Consider the following 16,126-nt stretch of genomic DNA (forward strand, 5'->3'; position numbering starts at 1 on the left):
GAAGCGTTGCCAGAACGCATAGAAATCAACGCTTGCCAACACTGTTTTCCCCATTCAATCGATATATCGATAACACCGTATTGAGCAATTCCGCGATATGGCATTGCTGCCGCAGCCAAAAAGACAATTGCAGAAAGTTTTTTTCACAACAAAAAGCCACCGAAAACCCTTGAATTAAACAACAAATGCGTGCCAAAAGCGCAGCGAATCTCCACTGAGCCACCGTTGTGCGTGTGTGTGTGCGAGGGCGTGGCAAAAGTGGGCGCACAACAACAAAACAGGCCGAGGAGCAGAGAGAGAGCAGAGCACCCAAGCAGCGCAGTTGCAGCGCAGCAGGGGCGAGCAGAGGCGGCGGCAGAGGGAAAAGTCGGGCATTTTCAGCTGCAATTCGTCGGATTGTTTTACCAGCCAGCCAGGTTGGTTTCCCTCTATTATGGACAAGAAATCCTCGCCGGTGCGACGACAAAAGCGGCAGGCGAAGGTGATCGAGGAGAACTTTTGGGATTGCAGCGTCTGCACGTATAGAAACTCGGCGGAGGCCTTCAAGTGTCGCATGTGCGACGTGCGGAAAGGTGAGTGACCCCGATTTCAGATTCCCGATTCCCCCGGTTCCCGAATCGCCCGATTCCCAAGATTGCCCGACGCGTTCCGGTTTTCGTTTTCTCAACTCGGCTATTGAACTGTTTTTGAATGGCTTTATATAGAGCTATCTGCCAGGACACAAATTGTGATTCATGTAAACATCAGTAGTAGATGTATCTAGTAGATACATTACTAAGGCAAAACAAAAAGTAGTAAACCATAAAAAACAATCGAGCTTACTAATACTTGTGAAGATTAGTCAGATTATCAATTAGTCATCATAAATAATATTACTACTAAAATTTATATTTAATGGTTGCTGAGGCTTATCTAAAATTATTTGTCACAATACAAAAACAATACAAATAACAAATCGATTTTACTTTTGGACTTAATTCGCTCAAACAATTTGGTTAAGAAACATTTATATAATAAATAAAAATAATATGGATCATGAACAAATGTATTATTAAAAAACTAATTATTGACTGATTTAAAAATTGTACACTATTTTAAGCTCAAATTTCTGATACAATCTGAAAGATAATATTAACTTCAAATTTGTATCTTGCAGTTGTAATTATTTATATTGCTTTTTATTTTAAAAATATCTTAATAGACTAAGATTATTCAAGATATAGAAGAATATTAGCCATAAAACAAATTTATTAAAAAAATGTGGTTTAATTTAATTAACCTTTTAAATTGAAATAATATTTTAAGTTAGCTAAACTAGAGTTTATTCAGACATATAAATAATGCGTAATGCATCAAGGTTTAACCGAATTCGAGCCAGTTGCGTAAAAGTGAAAACCGAAACACGTCTGACTAATGTGAAATTACTGGGTCACTCACTAACATTATGAACCTTTTGTCCCCAGGAACCTCCACGCGCAAGCCGCGCCTGAACTCAGCGCTAGTCGCACAGCAGGCCGCCACTTTGCCGGGCGCCAGCGCCAACATGCCCAACGGGAAGTCCGCCTCCGGATCGCGGCATGGCAGCGGGCACGACCGGCAGCGGCACAAGCGGTACCCGGCCCGGTTGAAGAACGTGGACCGGTCGACGGCGCAGACGCGCGAGGTGACGGTCAACTCGGTGACCGTGTTCATCACAGAGTACAAGGCCAAGCCGGTGAGCAGCCGGCGCGAGTCCAGCGAGCAGAGCTTCAGCGAGAGCAACGACAGCCGGAGTTAGAGGGGGCGGAGGACTCCAGGCCCCCACGCCCAGCTCCACGATATTCTACGCCACGGTTCCCGGTCCCCTGTTACAAGTTGTAAATTCTAAGTGTTAGGCCCCTGGCGATAACAATTGTAAATCGAAATCCGTTTAAGTTACCAAGTATTAGGCCACGTTTAAAGCCCCAGAAAGCCACGCCCCACAAGTTCATGACTTCCAGCCCAGGCCAAGATGGCGAAGCAAAGCGAAGCGACGGCGAGTCGATTGCATTTACACGACGCTCTCCAAATCCAATCTTTAAATGCGCTAAACCCTGTATATAGCGATGCATGAGTTCCCTGAATATCTCTGTCTCGTATCGTAATTTTAGTTGTAATTTAATTCTGCTACTCTAATTCCTAATTTATTGATGAAAAGGCAACTATGTATAACCGCCGTGTACATGTTCAACAAAGATATCATTTGTTTTGTAAGTGTCCAATTAAAATATGGTTTAACTAAGTGCAAGCTAATCTCAATGTTCCACTAGCAGCGCCCATCTCCAATGGTTTGTGTAACTATTATAAACTATCCTTTTTTTTGACTAGATAATGCTTGACAACGAAGAGTAGGGTGGAGAGAGCCACGTAGCTTGGTTGTAGACAATTTGCTAATTTTAATTATTTTTGTATACAAGACTGATTAAGCGTTACCAACCAGATATATAGACGCCCACTGACGCACCCAGCCCGAGCCCGATTTTCATTTGATTTTCACCCTGGAGATCCTCCCAGCAAACAATAGACGAATACTCCAACTCGCAAGAAGAGAATTTTGTACTTAGCAGAGCTTAAACGCTCTTCCACCATAGCAATAATTACTTAGCAAACAAACAATGAAAAAAAAAGAATTTTGATATGAACGATTGTATTTAATATTGGATAACGGATATAATGGTTTATAAAGTGCTTGATATTTGTATTTTGAGATAGATTATTTAGCCACACAAAAACACTCACACACACTCCTCAAAACTGCCGACTGTAGTCAAAGAGTAACTTCCAATAGACAAACTTCAACTTGGATTATCGTAAACATTTACAATTAATATGAACAGTTTGTATTCCAAATGCTTGGCCAGTTGAGCATTAATCAACAGCAACAACAAAGACAAAAATTAAACAAAAGCAATTAAAGCCGCACTCACACAAGAACACACGGATAGTTAAAACTTGAATTCCAATTGTAAAGCATAAACTTTTAAAGCATTATAAAATACATTAAATAAATTTCGAAAATGCTAATCCAAATCGCTGTCGTCTCCTGTCTTTAAGATTTCAGTTTAATATTTTTTATTTGAGCTTATCCGACTTGCTAAACTTTTGCTGCCATGTTTTATTTTTGATTCTTTTTATGGCTGACATTCGGCTTAAAGTTTAAAGGTCTTTAAAGAGCAAGGGAGCAGGGAGAACCACCCTGCGTGAATGCCAGTACATCCACCGTTTCCCCAGGACCCAGGACCACCCACGCGTCGCCTTACCCTCCCCCTCCCCCATCGCTATGTGTGTGTGTGTGTGCTTTGCTGTGTGTTCCGGACGGGAAGGGGGGCACCATCTGTATCTGTATCTGGGTATCTGCTTACGCGTGCTCCCAGCCTCGAGTTTTCGGGCCCCAGATCAGACCAGGGTTTCGGTTTCAGATGCACGGAAAATGGGAACAGGAGCTGGTGCTGAAGCTGAAGCTGGAGCCGGAGCCACTGTCTCTGGTCGATGGCTACGCCTTTGGCAGCTGCCTCAACTTTTCGCACAGAGCCGGAGCACATCGCACGCTTTGCAAATAAATTACAAATTGTTTCGTTCCAGCTATGCTGCCACAGTCCAACTTCCCTAACTCGAATCGCCATCTGTCTCATTTAAAACTCATATATGGGTAGATTTCTACCTTTCCGAAATTTCTTTATTGAAAAAAAACCCCCGTTTAATGTTCAATATGTTTTAATTTTAACAATAAACCTTTCATAAAACACTAAAATAAGGTTTTTAAAATTAGTTGACTATTTATTAATAACTAAGTGATTCCCTTTTTTAACTTTTCTCTGAAAATGGTTTATAGGCAGTTGTGTAGGCAATACAAAAGTTTTTGTAAAACTAAAGTTACTGTAAAGTTACAATTTCGGCAAATAGATTTTTTTGAAAAGTCAAATATTTTTCACCAAATGTATTCCCTGCTATAGTTTTCTTATTAAATAAAAGCTTAAAGCTTTGGAAATATTATTTTGTTTATTTGTACAACAATTACTTTAAGAAGAACAAATTTATTTATTCTGTATATATTTAGTCGTATGTTTAGTCTAAGTTAAGTGTAATACTAATCTGCAAGTTATAAAGACGTTTCATTTTTTGACATACAAATAACAAACAATAAGCTTAGTTAGTTTTCCTTAATATTAATTTGACTTTAATTAACCTAAACAAAAGTCGGTGTAGGAAAGCATGACTGTACTCACATACAGACGCACACAATTTCACCCACATCTCATACCCATTCACAGCCCTCGCGCAATTCGCTTCAGACTTCTAGCTCGGCGTTCGAAATTCTCTCGTTCGTATTTTCTCTAAAATGTTAAAATTCACAGGACCTCCCACCACGCCGCACGACATACTCCCCCCTCACATTTTCCACCCCTCTAGTTTGCCCCACAGGCAGCAGGACCTGCGTTATCAGCGCCACACTCTGTGCGCTTATCTTCCATGTGCGCTTCGTTCTTTGGCTCCAGCGCCAGCTCCAGCTCCTCCGTGTCCTCGTCCTTTTGCCATTCGTCCTTCGTGGCCCTCCGCCTTCTTATCCGTTTGTTTGTCCGTGCTTCCGCCTCATCTGTGCGACCGTCCGCACATCCTGTGCCACCCAACCGGTCTTTCGTCCTGCGTCCTTCGTCCCACGTCCTCCGTCCTTGTGTGTAGTTGGAAATTCTCGTTTTGCTCGGAGGAGCGAGAAAAAAGAAAATCAACGTTGCAGCATTTGGAAAATGTTAAAACTCCTTGCTGCTGCTGGGCATTGCTTTCGCATGACGCATACGCCGCGTGGTCCGGTGCGAGGATCGCCTGCAAAAGAAGTGGGGGTGGAGGATTAGGGGGGTGGCGCAGAATGTGGGTCTGGTAATCCCAGCAAGTAACTTGAGCACTTTATGGCACAACGCGCACGTGTGTCTGAATCTCTACGTGTGTGTGAGTGTGTGGGTGGGTGTTAGATAACAAAAAGAGTGGAGAGGGGGGGAATCCCCTTAAAGCTGCGATAGCTCCCAGTTTTAAACACTCTTTAGGCTTTAGCCATTTTAATTACATTAAAAACTTTTGCAGGCATTAAATAAATTGGAGCCGAAGATGAAAATGAAGATGAAGCTAAAGCTAAAGCCGATTCGGAATCCGAAGCTGGTAGCAAACGGCAAACTTATGTCACTTTGATCCTTGCGAGTAACTTTGGGCCAACTCATGCGAGAGACAATGGGGAACTACCCTCCATGTGCCTCACCCCTCGTGGTAATCAAGTTAGTCTTTAAAATTGAAATTCCAGCATTAGGCAAGGAATGCGACCAACGTAAAACACCATCTATCCAAAAGGGGTGGCTGCCAAAAGGATTGGAAGGAAGGGCGCTGGGGAAGGAGATGGAAAACTGTGCTGGAATAGGAAAATTCGCTGCCGCTTATCTGTTTCAAATGTGCCACAGCACGTCGAATTTTATGCACCAAGAAATTATTATTCGTCACCCATTACTGTCTGTCAAGTAAATCACTACTAATTGAAATTTCGTTTTCGGAACCATAGGATAATTAAAAATTCTTTAATCCAGTACTTAGAGTCTTTCGAATGTGTATTATCAATAACAACACCTGCTCAAAAAACCGCTTTTTACTTGTACTATTTATGAAAATGTCCATTATTTTTCAAACTTTTTTATCGAATTCCCGAACTGTAAATAATCTGTTTAAAATATTTACTATATTTCTCTAATCAATTTCATCAGAGATTTATACAAGAAATACAAAAAAGGTTCATTGAATAATTTCAAATTAGGTTTAAGTACATTTCTTTTGTTTAAATTCGTAACATATTGTTGGTCTTCAATAACTTTTCCATTTGAATTAGGTTTTCACATTATTTCGTGAACCTTTTTTTATACAACTGTCTTTCAGCTGCAGTATACTAAGCTTAAATGCATTTTACCATTTTAGCCCGCTTTTAAAGAACCAGGTTAAGCCATAAATTGTGGAGCAAGTGTGGCATACGCTTCTTGCCTTAATTAAAGTTGAAAATTAAAGTTCCTCGAAGAGCGAAGAATGTACGACAATCGCAGTGTCACCATCACCCCCTCGGGTCCTTGGCAGCCCCTCGGACCCCCCTCGAAGCGCCTTGTCCTGCCCGTTTGGGCCGTCAGCTTCATTGTGTTTATTTCTCATGTTAAAATCAAATTCCCGCGTGTGCAATTTTTCATTTGGCCCGAGAGCCGGAGTCCCGAGCCCAGCGGAGGAATGAAAGGGAAGTGGAAAAATGTGTAAAGGTGCGTGTGCCGGGGAAAAACCCCGGGTGGGTGGGGGTGGCCTTAGGGGGTGGACCTGGACTTGCGCTGGGACCGAGACCGGGGCGTTTTGGGGTGGTGTGATTGCTCGGCTGCCTCTTCCGGCGTGCTGTCTGACGTCAGGTGAAGTCAGCTTAAAGAACAACTTTGCCTACAAACTTTTGCCGCCAGCTTCAATTCTTCCGTTTCACAGTGTGTGTCCTCTATTTTTCCCTGCGAACGCGCTGAGCTGCATTTTGGGTAACATTTTCGATACCTGTCGGCATGTGTCGAGTACCAAGAGGCATTCCCCATCTGCCCCCTCCCCCCATCTGCATCTCCTCATGGCTCTCGGTTCTCGATTTCTCCTCCTTGGCGCCCGCATAACTTGCGCTCTAAACAAAACAAAAATGCGTTGGCAAAAGCGTAGGACCAGGGACAGAAGAACCAGAGACTTCTATGGAGACTCGGCGACTTGGGGCGAGGGCTGTGGAGGGGGCGTGGCAGGGCAGAGGCAGCTGGCTGCGATGACTACGATGGCGATGGTGATGGCGACACTGGCAACAGCAAAGGCAACGTTAGTGGGACACCCTAATCCAAGTGGGTAACTCAACTTTGATATGAAGAATGGAAAGAAAGTACCTTGTGAAGATAGTAGTTAAACTCATTAACAAACAATGAATTTTTAGAAAAATCTTGTTAAATATTTCCTTTTTGTGATTAATGTATTATTTGATTAGTTAGCTGAGTTCTAAATTATCTATTGTGAATTGGTTCCTCAAAAAAACATTGTAGTTAAGAGGTGGAATAGCGAACTGTTAGACTCGACAATAATAAATTGGACTCTTATATCAGAAAATTGTATCTCACTTTAGAGTACCTTAACATAATAAGAATATTTTTAAAATTTATTATTTTTTAAATAAGAATTTTTAATACATTTCCATAGTAATATTGTGAGGGATAATAGTAGTATATTTAAAAGTATCCCATAACATATTATAAATAAAGATTCAGAATTGAATTGTTTGTCTAAGCTAATTCATTACAGATTTCTACGACCCCTTCGATAGTTGGATTAAATAAAAGAATCCTGTGAAAAATAGGGGTAAGAAAAGTACAGAAAACATGGAAGTGTATCCCTCCGTCACTATACACGAACTCTCCATCCTGCCTGGCTGCTTGCTGGCTCCGGCTGAAAGGACAGCGACAGGCCGCCGAGGACGAGGACGAAGGAGAGGACGAAGAAGAGCCGGGCGGGGTGGGGCGGTCGAGAAGAAAGGAGGGGAGGCAGACACGGCACACCAAGTGTACAATAGCTTTAAGCTTAAACTCTCGCACACTTGCACGCACACACGCTCAGTTGCCCGACACACACACACACACACAGTCGCTCTGCCGTTGGACATCCATACATATATTTGGGAATACAGGGCCACGAGCAACTCGAGAGAAAAAACAATATTTTTGTTGCTTTTTCCCGCTGCGTGCTGAGAAACCAGAGAACTGGAGAAACGGAGACCCAGCCTTGGGGCGAAGTTCGTCTGCTTGTTTAAAGGGTATGGAGAGGGGGTGGTGGGGGAGTTGATATAGACGGGATGAGGGGCGGTACGCGATCGGTGAGGCACCCTGTATTTGCAGCTGCTGACGGGGAAGAAAATTCACGGACGAACGCTATGTGTCCAAGTCCAAGAAAGAAAAATACTTGCCAGGCGACAGCGCAGCACAAACGGGCAAAGATTCCCAGGGCTGCAGCAGCTCCGAAATATCCGAACAAATATTGGAGTACTCCACAGTATTGACACCCGCGAAGGCCCCAAAGTTGGACACCCACGAACAGCTGAACCAACTCCAATGGAGACTTTATTTATAAATACATGAATAGGTGACCCCGTGCGAGCTAACCAGTAAGTTTCCGGAATCTTGAGGTGCTCAGAATGTCATATGAGTAAAAAAATTAACCACTGTAAGATTGTAAGATCCACACAAAATAAATAAAAACGCTTTACTGTTCGCACAACCAATCATTTCTATATACTACTTAAATGATAGTAATGATCTATTGAGAACACATTTGAAAAACATTATATAACATTATAAAATAAATTTATAACAATATAATTTGTATATAAAAGATCGATGTATAATTTTCAGTTTCCGTACGGTAATTTTTGAGAGATTGATTACCCATCAGGATCCCACTCGATCTATCATGGACTGCACTATTTCGGACCATCGCTTGAATCCGAAATGGGTCATACGAAGCAGCGCCTATCTCCGATCAGAGCGAAGTGTGCTTCCTTATCAGCGAACACCGAAAATTAAGTGATATTTTTCGGTTTGTACAGCTGACGGAGGCCCGATAAGAATGTGGCCCCGCCCCCGAGAAAAGCGTATGTAACTTCCGGGGAGTACAAAGTTCAATAGAATCGCTGCCCTGGAGCAAAATATAATATAATTAGGTATACAATAAGAGTTTTTAAACGTTTTTGTATTTGTAATTGTTTGTTAGTGTTTCTTTAGTAATAAAATAAAAAAACTAAAATATGGTAACAATTTAGGAATAAGAAATAAAAAGCTTCGTCAGGACTTCTTTAGTATTATTATGCCCAAAGTCAATAATCATATAAGACAGAGGTGGGATTGTTGTCAGAAGTACATTCGGTTCCTTTAAAAGGTAAACTTTATACTCGCAAGTTAAGGGTTCGGCCGTATAACTTTTGGATTACAGTTTGAAATACCAAATAGCTGGGATTACCAGATACAGTCGGGAGTACTATGTATATGGAGTACTATATAGAATCCGGCAATTGCAGCCCTGGCAGAATGGAGCAAAATGGAGGGAAGGCGACGGCAACGGCAACGCAAACGGCAACGAAAGGCAAGGCGGCCAGGCAAGACGGCCAGCTCCAGCAATAGCTATATGGCTATAGCTACGGATACATCTACAGCTACAGCTACAACATCTACGGCTCCAAGGGGGCGGGGCGGGGGGAGCAGCGCCCATTTGAGGCAGCCATCAAGTAGCGAATTCGCCGCCACGCCGTCGAGCGTTTGACATTTCCCCATACTTGCTGGCGCGCCGCCCCGAAAAGTATCATCAAATCGATGAAATTCAACACAGGCAGGCGGCAGATAAAAGAACCCGCTACTTTATGGCGCGTCCGCCACCAAAATGCGCCGTATAAATGTGGCCCATGGAGGCATTGGCAACGAAATCCAAACTTGCTGGCGCCAATCGCCCCGGCAAGTATGTGGAAAATCGAGTGGATGAGAGCGGGTCGAGCGATTGAGATACTTTCTGGGGCGGATTTGTCCCCCTCCAACTGCGCTCGTCGCAACCTAGTGGTGGGTAGTTGAGAGAAAATGAGAGAGACCTAGAGAGAGAGAGGGGGAGAGTACGAATTCTCTCTTTAAGACCAAGGTATTGGTGAGTAGTATCTGTGAGTGGGGCCTGCTGAATATATCTCTTAGTTGCTGAATGAGCTTGAAATACGTTTTGAAAACACAACGGTCGTGCTAAAGTTAAACAGCCAAAATAGGGCTCATTGCCCATAAAGAAGTAAATAAAATGCAAATTTGGCATTCTGTATTATTCAAGGAATTTAGGAATTTTAAAACAGGCTGAAAAAAGTTGAAATAGCACTTTAATTATTTATTGCCTACATTTTGGGGCAGGCGTGAGATAATCAAACATTGCAATTATCCGCACACACACATGGCAGCCACAGACACAGTGCATTCCATGCACATTTCATGCATTTCCTTTGTACTGGGCAACTTATCAAGTTTCCTGTCCACCAAATGCAACCCCAAAAATACCCCAGCCCGCAATACAGGACCACCCCCAAAACACACGCACACGCCCCACCGCCCACCATTAAGCATATACAATATATTCCGACCATGTACTGTACGACTGCAGCAGCAATAGCTGCAACTCCATCAACGGCAGCAACACCGATGTGCAACAGCAACAGCAACACAATCGCCACATCGCCATCAGCAATTCCGATTCCGATTGCATTTTTGTTGCACGCACATATTTTTGTGTGGCTGTGGATAATGATTTGGTTACATTTGATTTGGTTGCCTATTTTTGTGCAAGAGTAATACCCTAACCTTAACTTAGACAGGATGCACGCGGATCTGTATTAATTTTTGGTGATTGAAACCCAGCAATGAGCCTGGCAGGACAGGACACCCATTTTGTTTTGATTTTTAGTTTCGCGAAATATTAATTTTTTGTATTCCCATAATTCACATTCATTATGATATTTTAAAGAAACATTGAGACATATGTTCTTATAATTGTTGACAGCACGTACTATTGTAAAAAATTTGTTCAAAAATAAAATTCATTAGGTATCCGATTGAGAATGAAAGAGTTGCACAAACATTGTGTCAAAGAAATTGTGTCTAAAAATGTATGACCTATTCTTAATTTAGAATGTATTGTTATATTCTACCAGTACAACTGTTTTATTGGTTTAAATGTGTTTATAATGTTTATAAGGTTGTTGAATTAATTAAAAAAAAGTCTCTACTTTATCATAACAATGCAATTATGGCCATGGCACTATTGTAATATTTTCCCATAAGCAACTTCATTTAAACCTTCTAGCTTTTTTAATCATAAATAATAAATCATAAATAACTTTAAATTTGTAGATATTAATCCTTAAATTGGTTTTTGTTTTATCACATATTTAAAGACAAAATTAATAAAGAGCATCTAAAATGGCACTAAAAATGCAGCTGTAGTTTGTCCCTTTTCGATGATAATGCTGTGGTCAAAAGGAAGTGCTATCCTGTCTCCTGGCTGCGGTGACCAACAGTTTTAACTTATTTATGCGTTTTTCGCATTTGTTGCAACACATTTTAATATTCATTTCGGGGCGTGGCATCGGTCAGCCTTTGCAATTAACAGGAGCGGGTTAAGGCGTGAGGATTGGGGGGCGAGGGGCGGGCAAGGGGCTAAAACGAGTCGCAAAGATCCTAAGGCGGATCAAGCAGGCAGGCAGGCAGGTGGCTGACACAGAAACCCGGCTGCCAGCCGAAGCCAAGCAGCAACAGGCGAAGCAGCAACATTGGCAACAGCAACACCAACACCAGCAGCAGCAATATGCAAGAACAACAACAGCAGCAGCAGCAACATGCAACAACAATGCCGAACGCCGGACAACTCTTGACATGCATATGCAAAAGGTCTTTCCCAGGTTTTGCGGCTCACAATCAATTTTGAGAGACCTTCGTTCGCTTCTCATTGGGAACCCGCCAAAATGCAAATGACGACAGCAACAGCAACGCAGAATGAGAACTTTGACGAAGCCTTTGATGTGCGCCGTTGTCGGTGACTTAGCCACCCCCTCACAAAGTTCCCCCCTCACCTTTGAGCTTAGAAACGAAAGCCCAGAGACCATAGCCCATAGCCCATATGGCACGCAATTTCGAATAATCAATATTTGCGAGGAGTCCAAGCCAACGAGGAAGCCGGGCTGGGCTGCCCAGGTCAGGCTGAGACGGCGGAAGTCGTTGTCACATCAATGACGACAAAGCACTTCCGCTGCTCCTCTATTCTCCTTCGGACAAAGGGATGCTGCCTGCCTGTGATATCCCTGAAAAGTGGGCACTCGGAAAAAATAATGTTCCCCCTGAGTGGAATTGAAGTCTGTATGTCAGCACAATATTTAAGTCAACAACGCACAGTCATAACTTCAAAGAACCGAAACTTCTATCTGTATATTGTTTATATAAAAAATTGTTTGTTTTTTACTTTTTATACCGACCCTTATTTTTTACACATTTCAAATCTTAACCAAATATAACGATTACTGGGTGTTATTCTGCTTAATCAGCTAATATGCAAAGATTACCTTGGTGCAAAGCTGCAACGACTTGGCAACAACATTAGCTAAATAAATTAATAACTTTGTACTATGTACTTTGTACTATGTAAGCAAAATTTACAATGTATGTATGAACTTTAAAAATAGTAAGGCTTTCAATATGTTTTCAAATTTAAACGCATTCAAAAAATCGTGTATCAAATTGTAACACTTGAAAGACAGAAATAAATAATAAATGTAGCACACATTTTCCCTAGAAGATAATTAAAATTTAAGGATAAAAGCTTAAATATTTTTCGCTGTGTACGTTACCTATAAACTTATTTCCTCGGGACTTTAAGCTTCTACGGGACAAAACCTCGTGATGGGGAAAAGGGTGAAGAGATGGGTTTATAGGGGAACAACAAAAGTCTAAAATTTCCAACGGGCGAGGAGGCTGAACTACAAACATCGAGGGCCACGATAACCCCTTATCTCTGTCAACTGGCGTAGGGTCTCTGGAATGTCGGAGGGGTTGGGGCCCTCGACTGGGGACATATTCACATATTCCCCCAGTGTTTTATTTTTTTTAACTCTTTTCGTTACGTTTCGTTTCGTTTGGATTCGCTGCCAGTACCGATCGCTGTTTGCTCTTTGTGCATTCTTTCAGTTTGTTTTGCGACGTCTCTCTGTGTGCCTTTGTCGCCTGTTCTCGGCTTTCCGTTCTCCGTCTCTGTCTCCGTTCTCCGTTCTTTGCTCCCCCAATTCTCCGTTCTCCCGTCTCCCGTCTTCTGTCTTCTATCTTCCGAGGCATGCAGTCATCGGCGACGTCGCTGAATTTCATTTCAGCCAAACCAAACCAAACCATACCAAAACACCAAAACCAAAACCGAACCCAAAGCGAACTGAACCAAACCGATGGTGATTCATCGAAATTAAAAATAAGTGTTTTGTATCTGTATCTCAGCGCTTGTTTCACATTCGCTGCTGTTCTTCTTTTTGTTGTTGTTGCTGTGGATGTTTTGCTCACATTCCATTGCAGGCGATAGCTTCACTATTTTCCCTGTTGCTGTGAGGATGGAATGGGTTTTCAAAGTCGAAGTTCTCTAATATGTTTGAAAATCTAAATATGTAGATTTACTTTGGAATTCTAAAGCTGTATAAATTTGCATAAATCTGGTAGTTTAACTTGTGTAAAACGAAAAAGTCGTTATAATTTATTATCGGTATTGTAACCCGAAAATTAATGTTACTCCTCATAGTTTTTAGCCATAATAGTTTGATATAGGTATTTTTGATTTGATTTTTGAACTTAAAATCTAGTTTTGTATTCTATTATTTTTTCTTAACAAGAAATTATGCTGAATCCTTCACTTGTTTAATGTACGCAAATGTATTTTTGAAATTAAACATAAGCCTTGTTTTAGAAAAATCTTTAAAAATCGAAAAACCTAAAACAATTTAATTAAAATCTTGGAACTTCTTATACTTCTGTTTCAGTTAAAGTTTGTTTTTTAAATGATTTTAAATTAAAAATAATATTGCGGTTTAAATAGTTCTTAAATGTAATTTGAAACTCCAAAGCAGGAAGCTGACCTGGGAAAGAGTGTACCACTTGACTGAGATTTCACAGGGATACTCTCCAACTCAGCGCCCAGATTAGTCACCGAATGCTTCCTGCTCTCGGTTCAAGGACACCTGTTTCCACATTCCACGCCAAACGATCCCCGGCATGCAACATCCGCCATTCAGAGGCAGGTAGCTGAGTGTGTGGCTGCTGTGATAACCTTGCCGCGATTGCAGATGGTGGTGTATTGGTGGTGCTGATGCCGTTCCTATGGCTAGTCCTAGAGCTAATGGTGGTGCCTCGAATATCCTTCCTTGGTCACCTTGGGCGGCATTCACGAAATGTGTATCCATGACACGCACACACACACACTCACACACACACCCATGCGACGGGGTATCCAGGGGACACACACACACACGGGTCCGTTGTGGATTAAAATTTCTTCGTTCCTTCTACTTTTTTATGTACGTAGAATGCATTTCCCTTGGCGAAGAGGGAGCGAAGCCAGGGCATACTGTTTGTGGGGGAGAGGGGGGAGGGGGGCATTTATTTTCGGCATTTGAAGTTAGTCCTTTGAAAAAACGGGGGTTCGAATTCAAAGCGCTAGACCGAACGAATCGCAGCGAAAGGGACTGAAATGGAAATGTGCGAAGGGTTGCTCGACGGCCTGAGTGTGTGTGTGTGTGTGTGTGTGTGTATATGTGTGTGTGAAAGGAACACATTTGGATGCCAGACTGCCGTCGAGTCTCAAACTCCCTGTGCGACATTACGGCCAAGTGTAAGCAGCAGCAGCAGCAGCAGCAACATGAGCACAGCAGCAACATCAGCGACAGCCCAGCAGCAACATCGAATCGATTTTGGAATTCGTCTCATGGCGAGTGTGTGGAAAACGCTGATAAATGGGAGTTAGACTCGGGGCACGGCACCCAGGATACCCCCTCGACGGCTTTAACTGCCACGGCCATGCTAATGAGACCCCCACAAGAAGGACCCACACGCTGGGAAGATATGGCACTGATGTTCATAATATATATCACACATTGTTCATGTACTTGTGTTTCTTAACAAAAACTAAATTATAGTTAAATTCTCTCTTTTTTCTTCTTCGTTTGTTTATAACAAATCAAACTTAATGTTTAAAAACTCACTTTAGTTAAATTTACCTCACAAAATTTGGTATTAAGATTGTACTTTTATGCAGATGTTACTTCAAAGCACTTTTATATTCAAACTAATATAAAACAATAAACATGTTACACATGATTTTATTTAGTACATAAAAAATTACGTTAATGAAAACATTTTCACATGTTAATTATCAACAAAAAAAATGTTACAAAGTATTGGGTATTGGATATTGCCTAAGTAGCTGATTTAAAAAATTGTTAAAACGATTTCCGATTCTAGGATTTAGGGCTTTTACAATCGAGCTTATTAGTTGTTTTATTTTATACCCCAGTCATATGAAAGAAAACATTGTAGGGTTGCAAAGTTTTTTAAAAAGTCTGATTAGTATAGAGATATACATATTTAATATACACATTTAATTGATATTGCATTGTTTTGCTTTTCACAGTGTAACAATTGCAGCTGTCCCCTCCGAACGACGCAAATGCAGTTGCAGCTCAGCCGGAATCTAGTACCCACAACCCCCCCTAAAACCCACCTCCTCCACCCACCCACCGTGACCGATAAGTGATGAGGCCGGGTCGGTGGGTGGTTGCCCGTTGGGGGGTGGCTCCGTTTGTTTGCCAACGTCGACGCATTGATAAGATAAGCAATAGGCAAGTCGGAAAGTCTGACATCGGGCCCATGGACCCCAGAAGCGCGGAACAGGGTCCCCGGAACCCTCCATAGCCGTTGTTGTCGTGACTAGACGCTTTCTTACGGCTGCGTTTCAGAAAATTCAAAATTCATAGAATGCAAATGTTGGTTAAACAACATTTTGCCCGGCACACGACCGCGCTGCCAGGTCCAGTCGCATTTCCAGTGTTCGGTCGCAATCGCAGTCGCAGTCGCAGCTGAGGCACAAACAAAAACAGAAACAAAAATAGAAACAGAAACAGAAAGACCACACCGATTCAGGTCTCGACTGGGAAGCATTGGAGGAAAGGGGCGGCCAGCGAGAGCTTAAGTCAGGTTTTGTGAGTTGAATTTTAAGTAAAACTAACTTAAGCGGCCCGCTCGGTCCAGGTTATAGCACTAGAAATACCCAACCCAATACCGGGGTTTACATTACACCGAATAAGGGACTGCGGTCTTTGAAAGGGAATTCCCAGATCAGAATTAAGCTTATAATTTACAGCTTGAAAACGAAGATGCTTTAATGTCTCGAAGTAAATCCCCCCAAGTGGACTACAAAAATCATTTAATAATTAATCTGAAACTTACGTATTGCCTGCAAATTACTCTTAATTTGTCGCATCCCAGAATGAACT

The 16,126-nt window shown here is 42.0% G+C and overlaps 1 protein-coding gene across 1 annotated transcript; it reads left to right on the plus strand.

Annotated features, from left to right (window-relative positions):
- The first annotated feature begins 86 nt into the window (after positions 1–86).
- LOC108045922 (RING1 and YY1-binding protein A) lies at positions 87–2,260 on the plus strand. Its single transcript, XM_017125413.2, has 2 exons — positions 87–572; positions 1,464–2,260. Exons 1-2 carry the CDS (start codon positions 434–436, stop codon positions 1,775–1,777), a joined length of 453 nt encoding a protein of 150 aa, XP_016980902.1. The 5' UTR covers positions 87–433; the 3' UTR covers positions 1,778–2,260.
- Positions 2,261–16,126: the final 13,866 nt, after the last annotated feature.

The sequence above is a fragment of the Drosophila rhopaloa genome, unplaced genomic scaffold (genome assembly GCF_018152115.1).
Source record: "Drosophila rhopaloa isolate 14029-0021.01 unplaced genomic scaffold, ASM1815211v1 contig_115, whole genome shotgun sequence".
Classification (NCBI taxonomy): Eukaryota; Metazoa; Arthropoda; class Insecta; order Diptera; family Drosophilidae; genus Drosophila; species Drosophila rhopaloa.

Coding starts and splice junctions, on each gene's coding strand:
- LOC108045922 (XM_017125413.2), top strand. CDS start 434: ATGGACAAGAAATCCTCGCCGGTGCGACGACAAAAGCGGCAGGCGAAG. Junction 573..1,463: donor CATGTGCGACGTGCGGAAAG/GTGAGTGACCCC, acceptor TTTTGTCCCCAG/GAACCTCCACGCGCAAGCCG.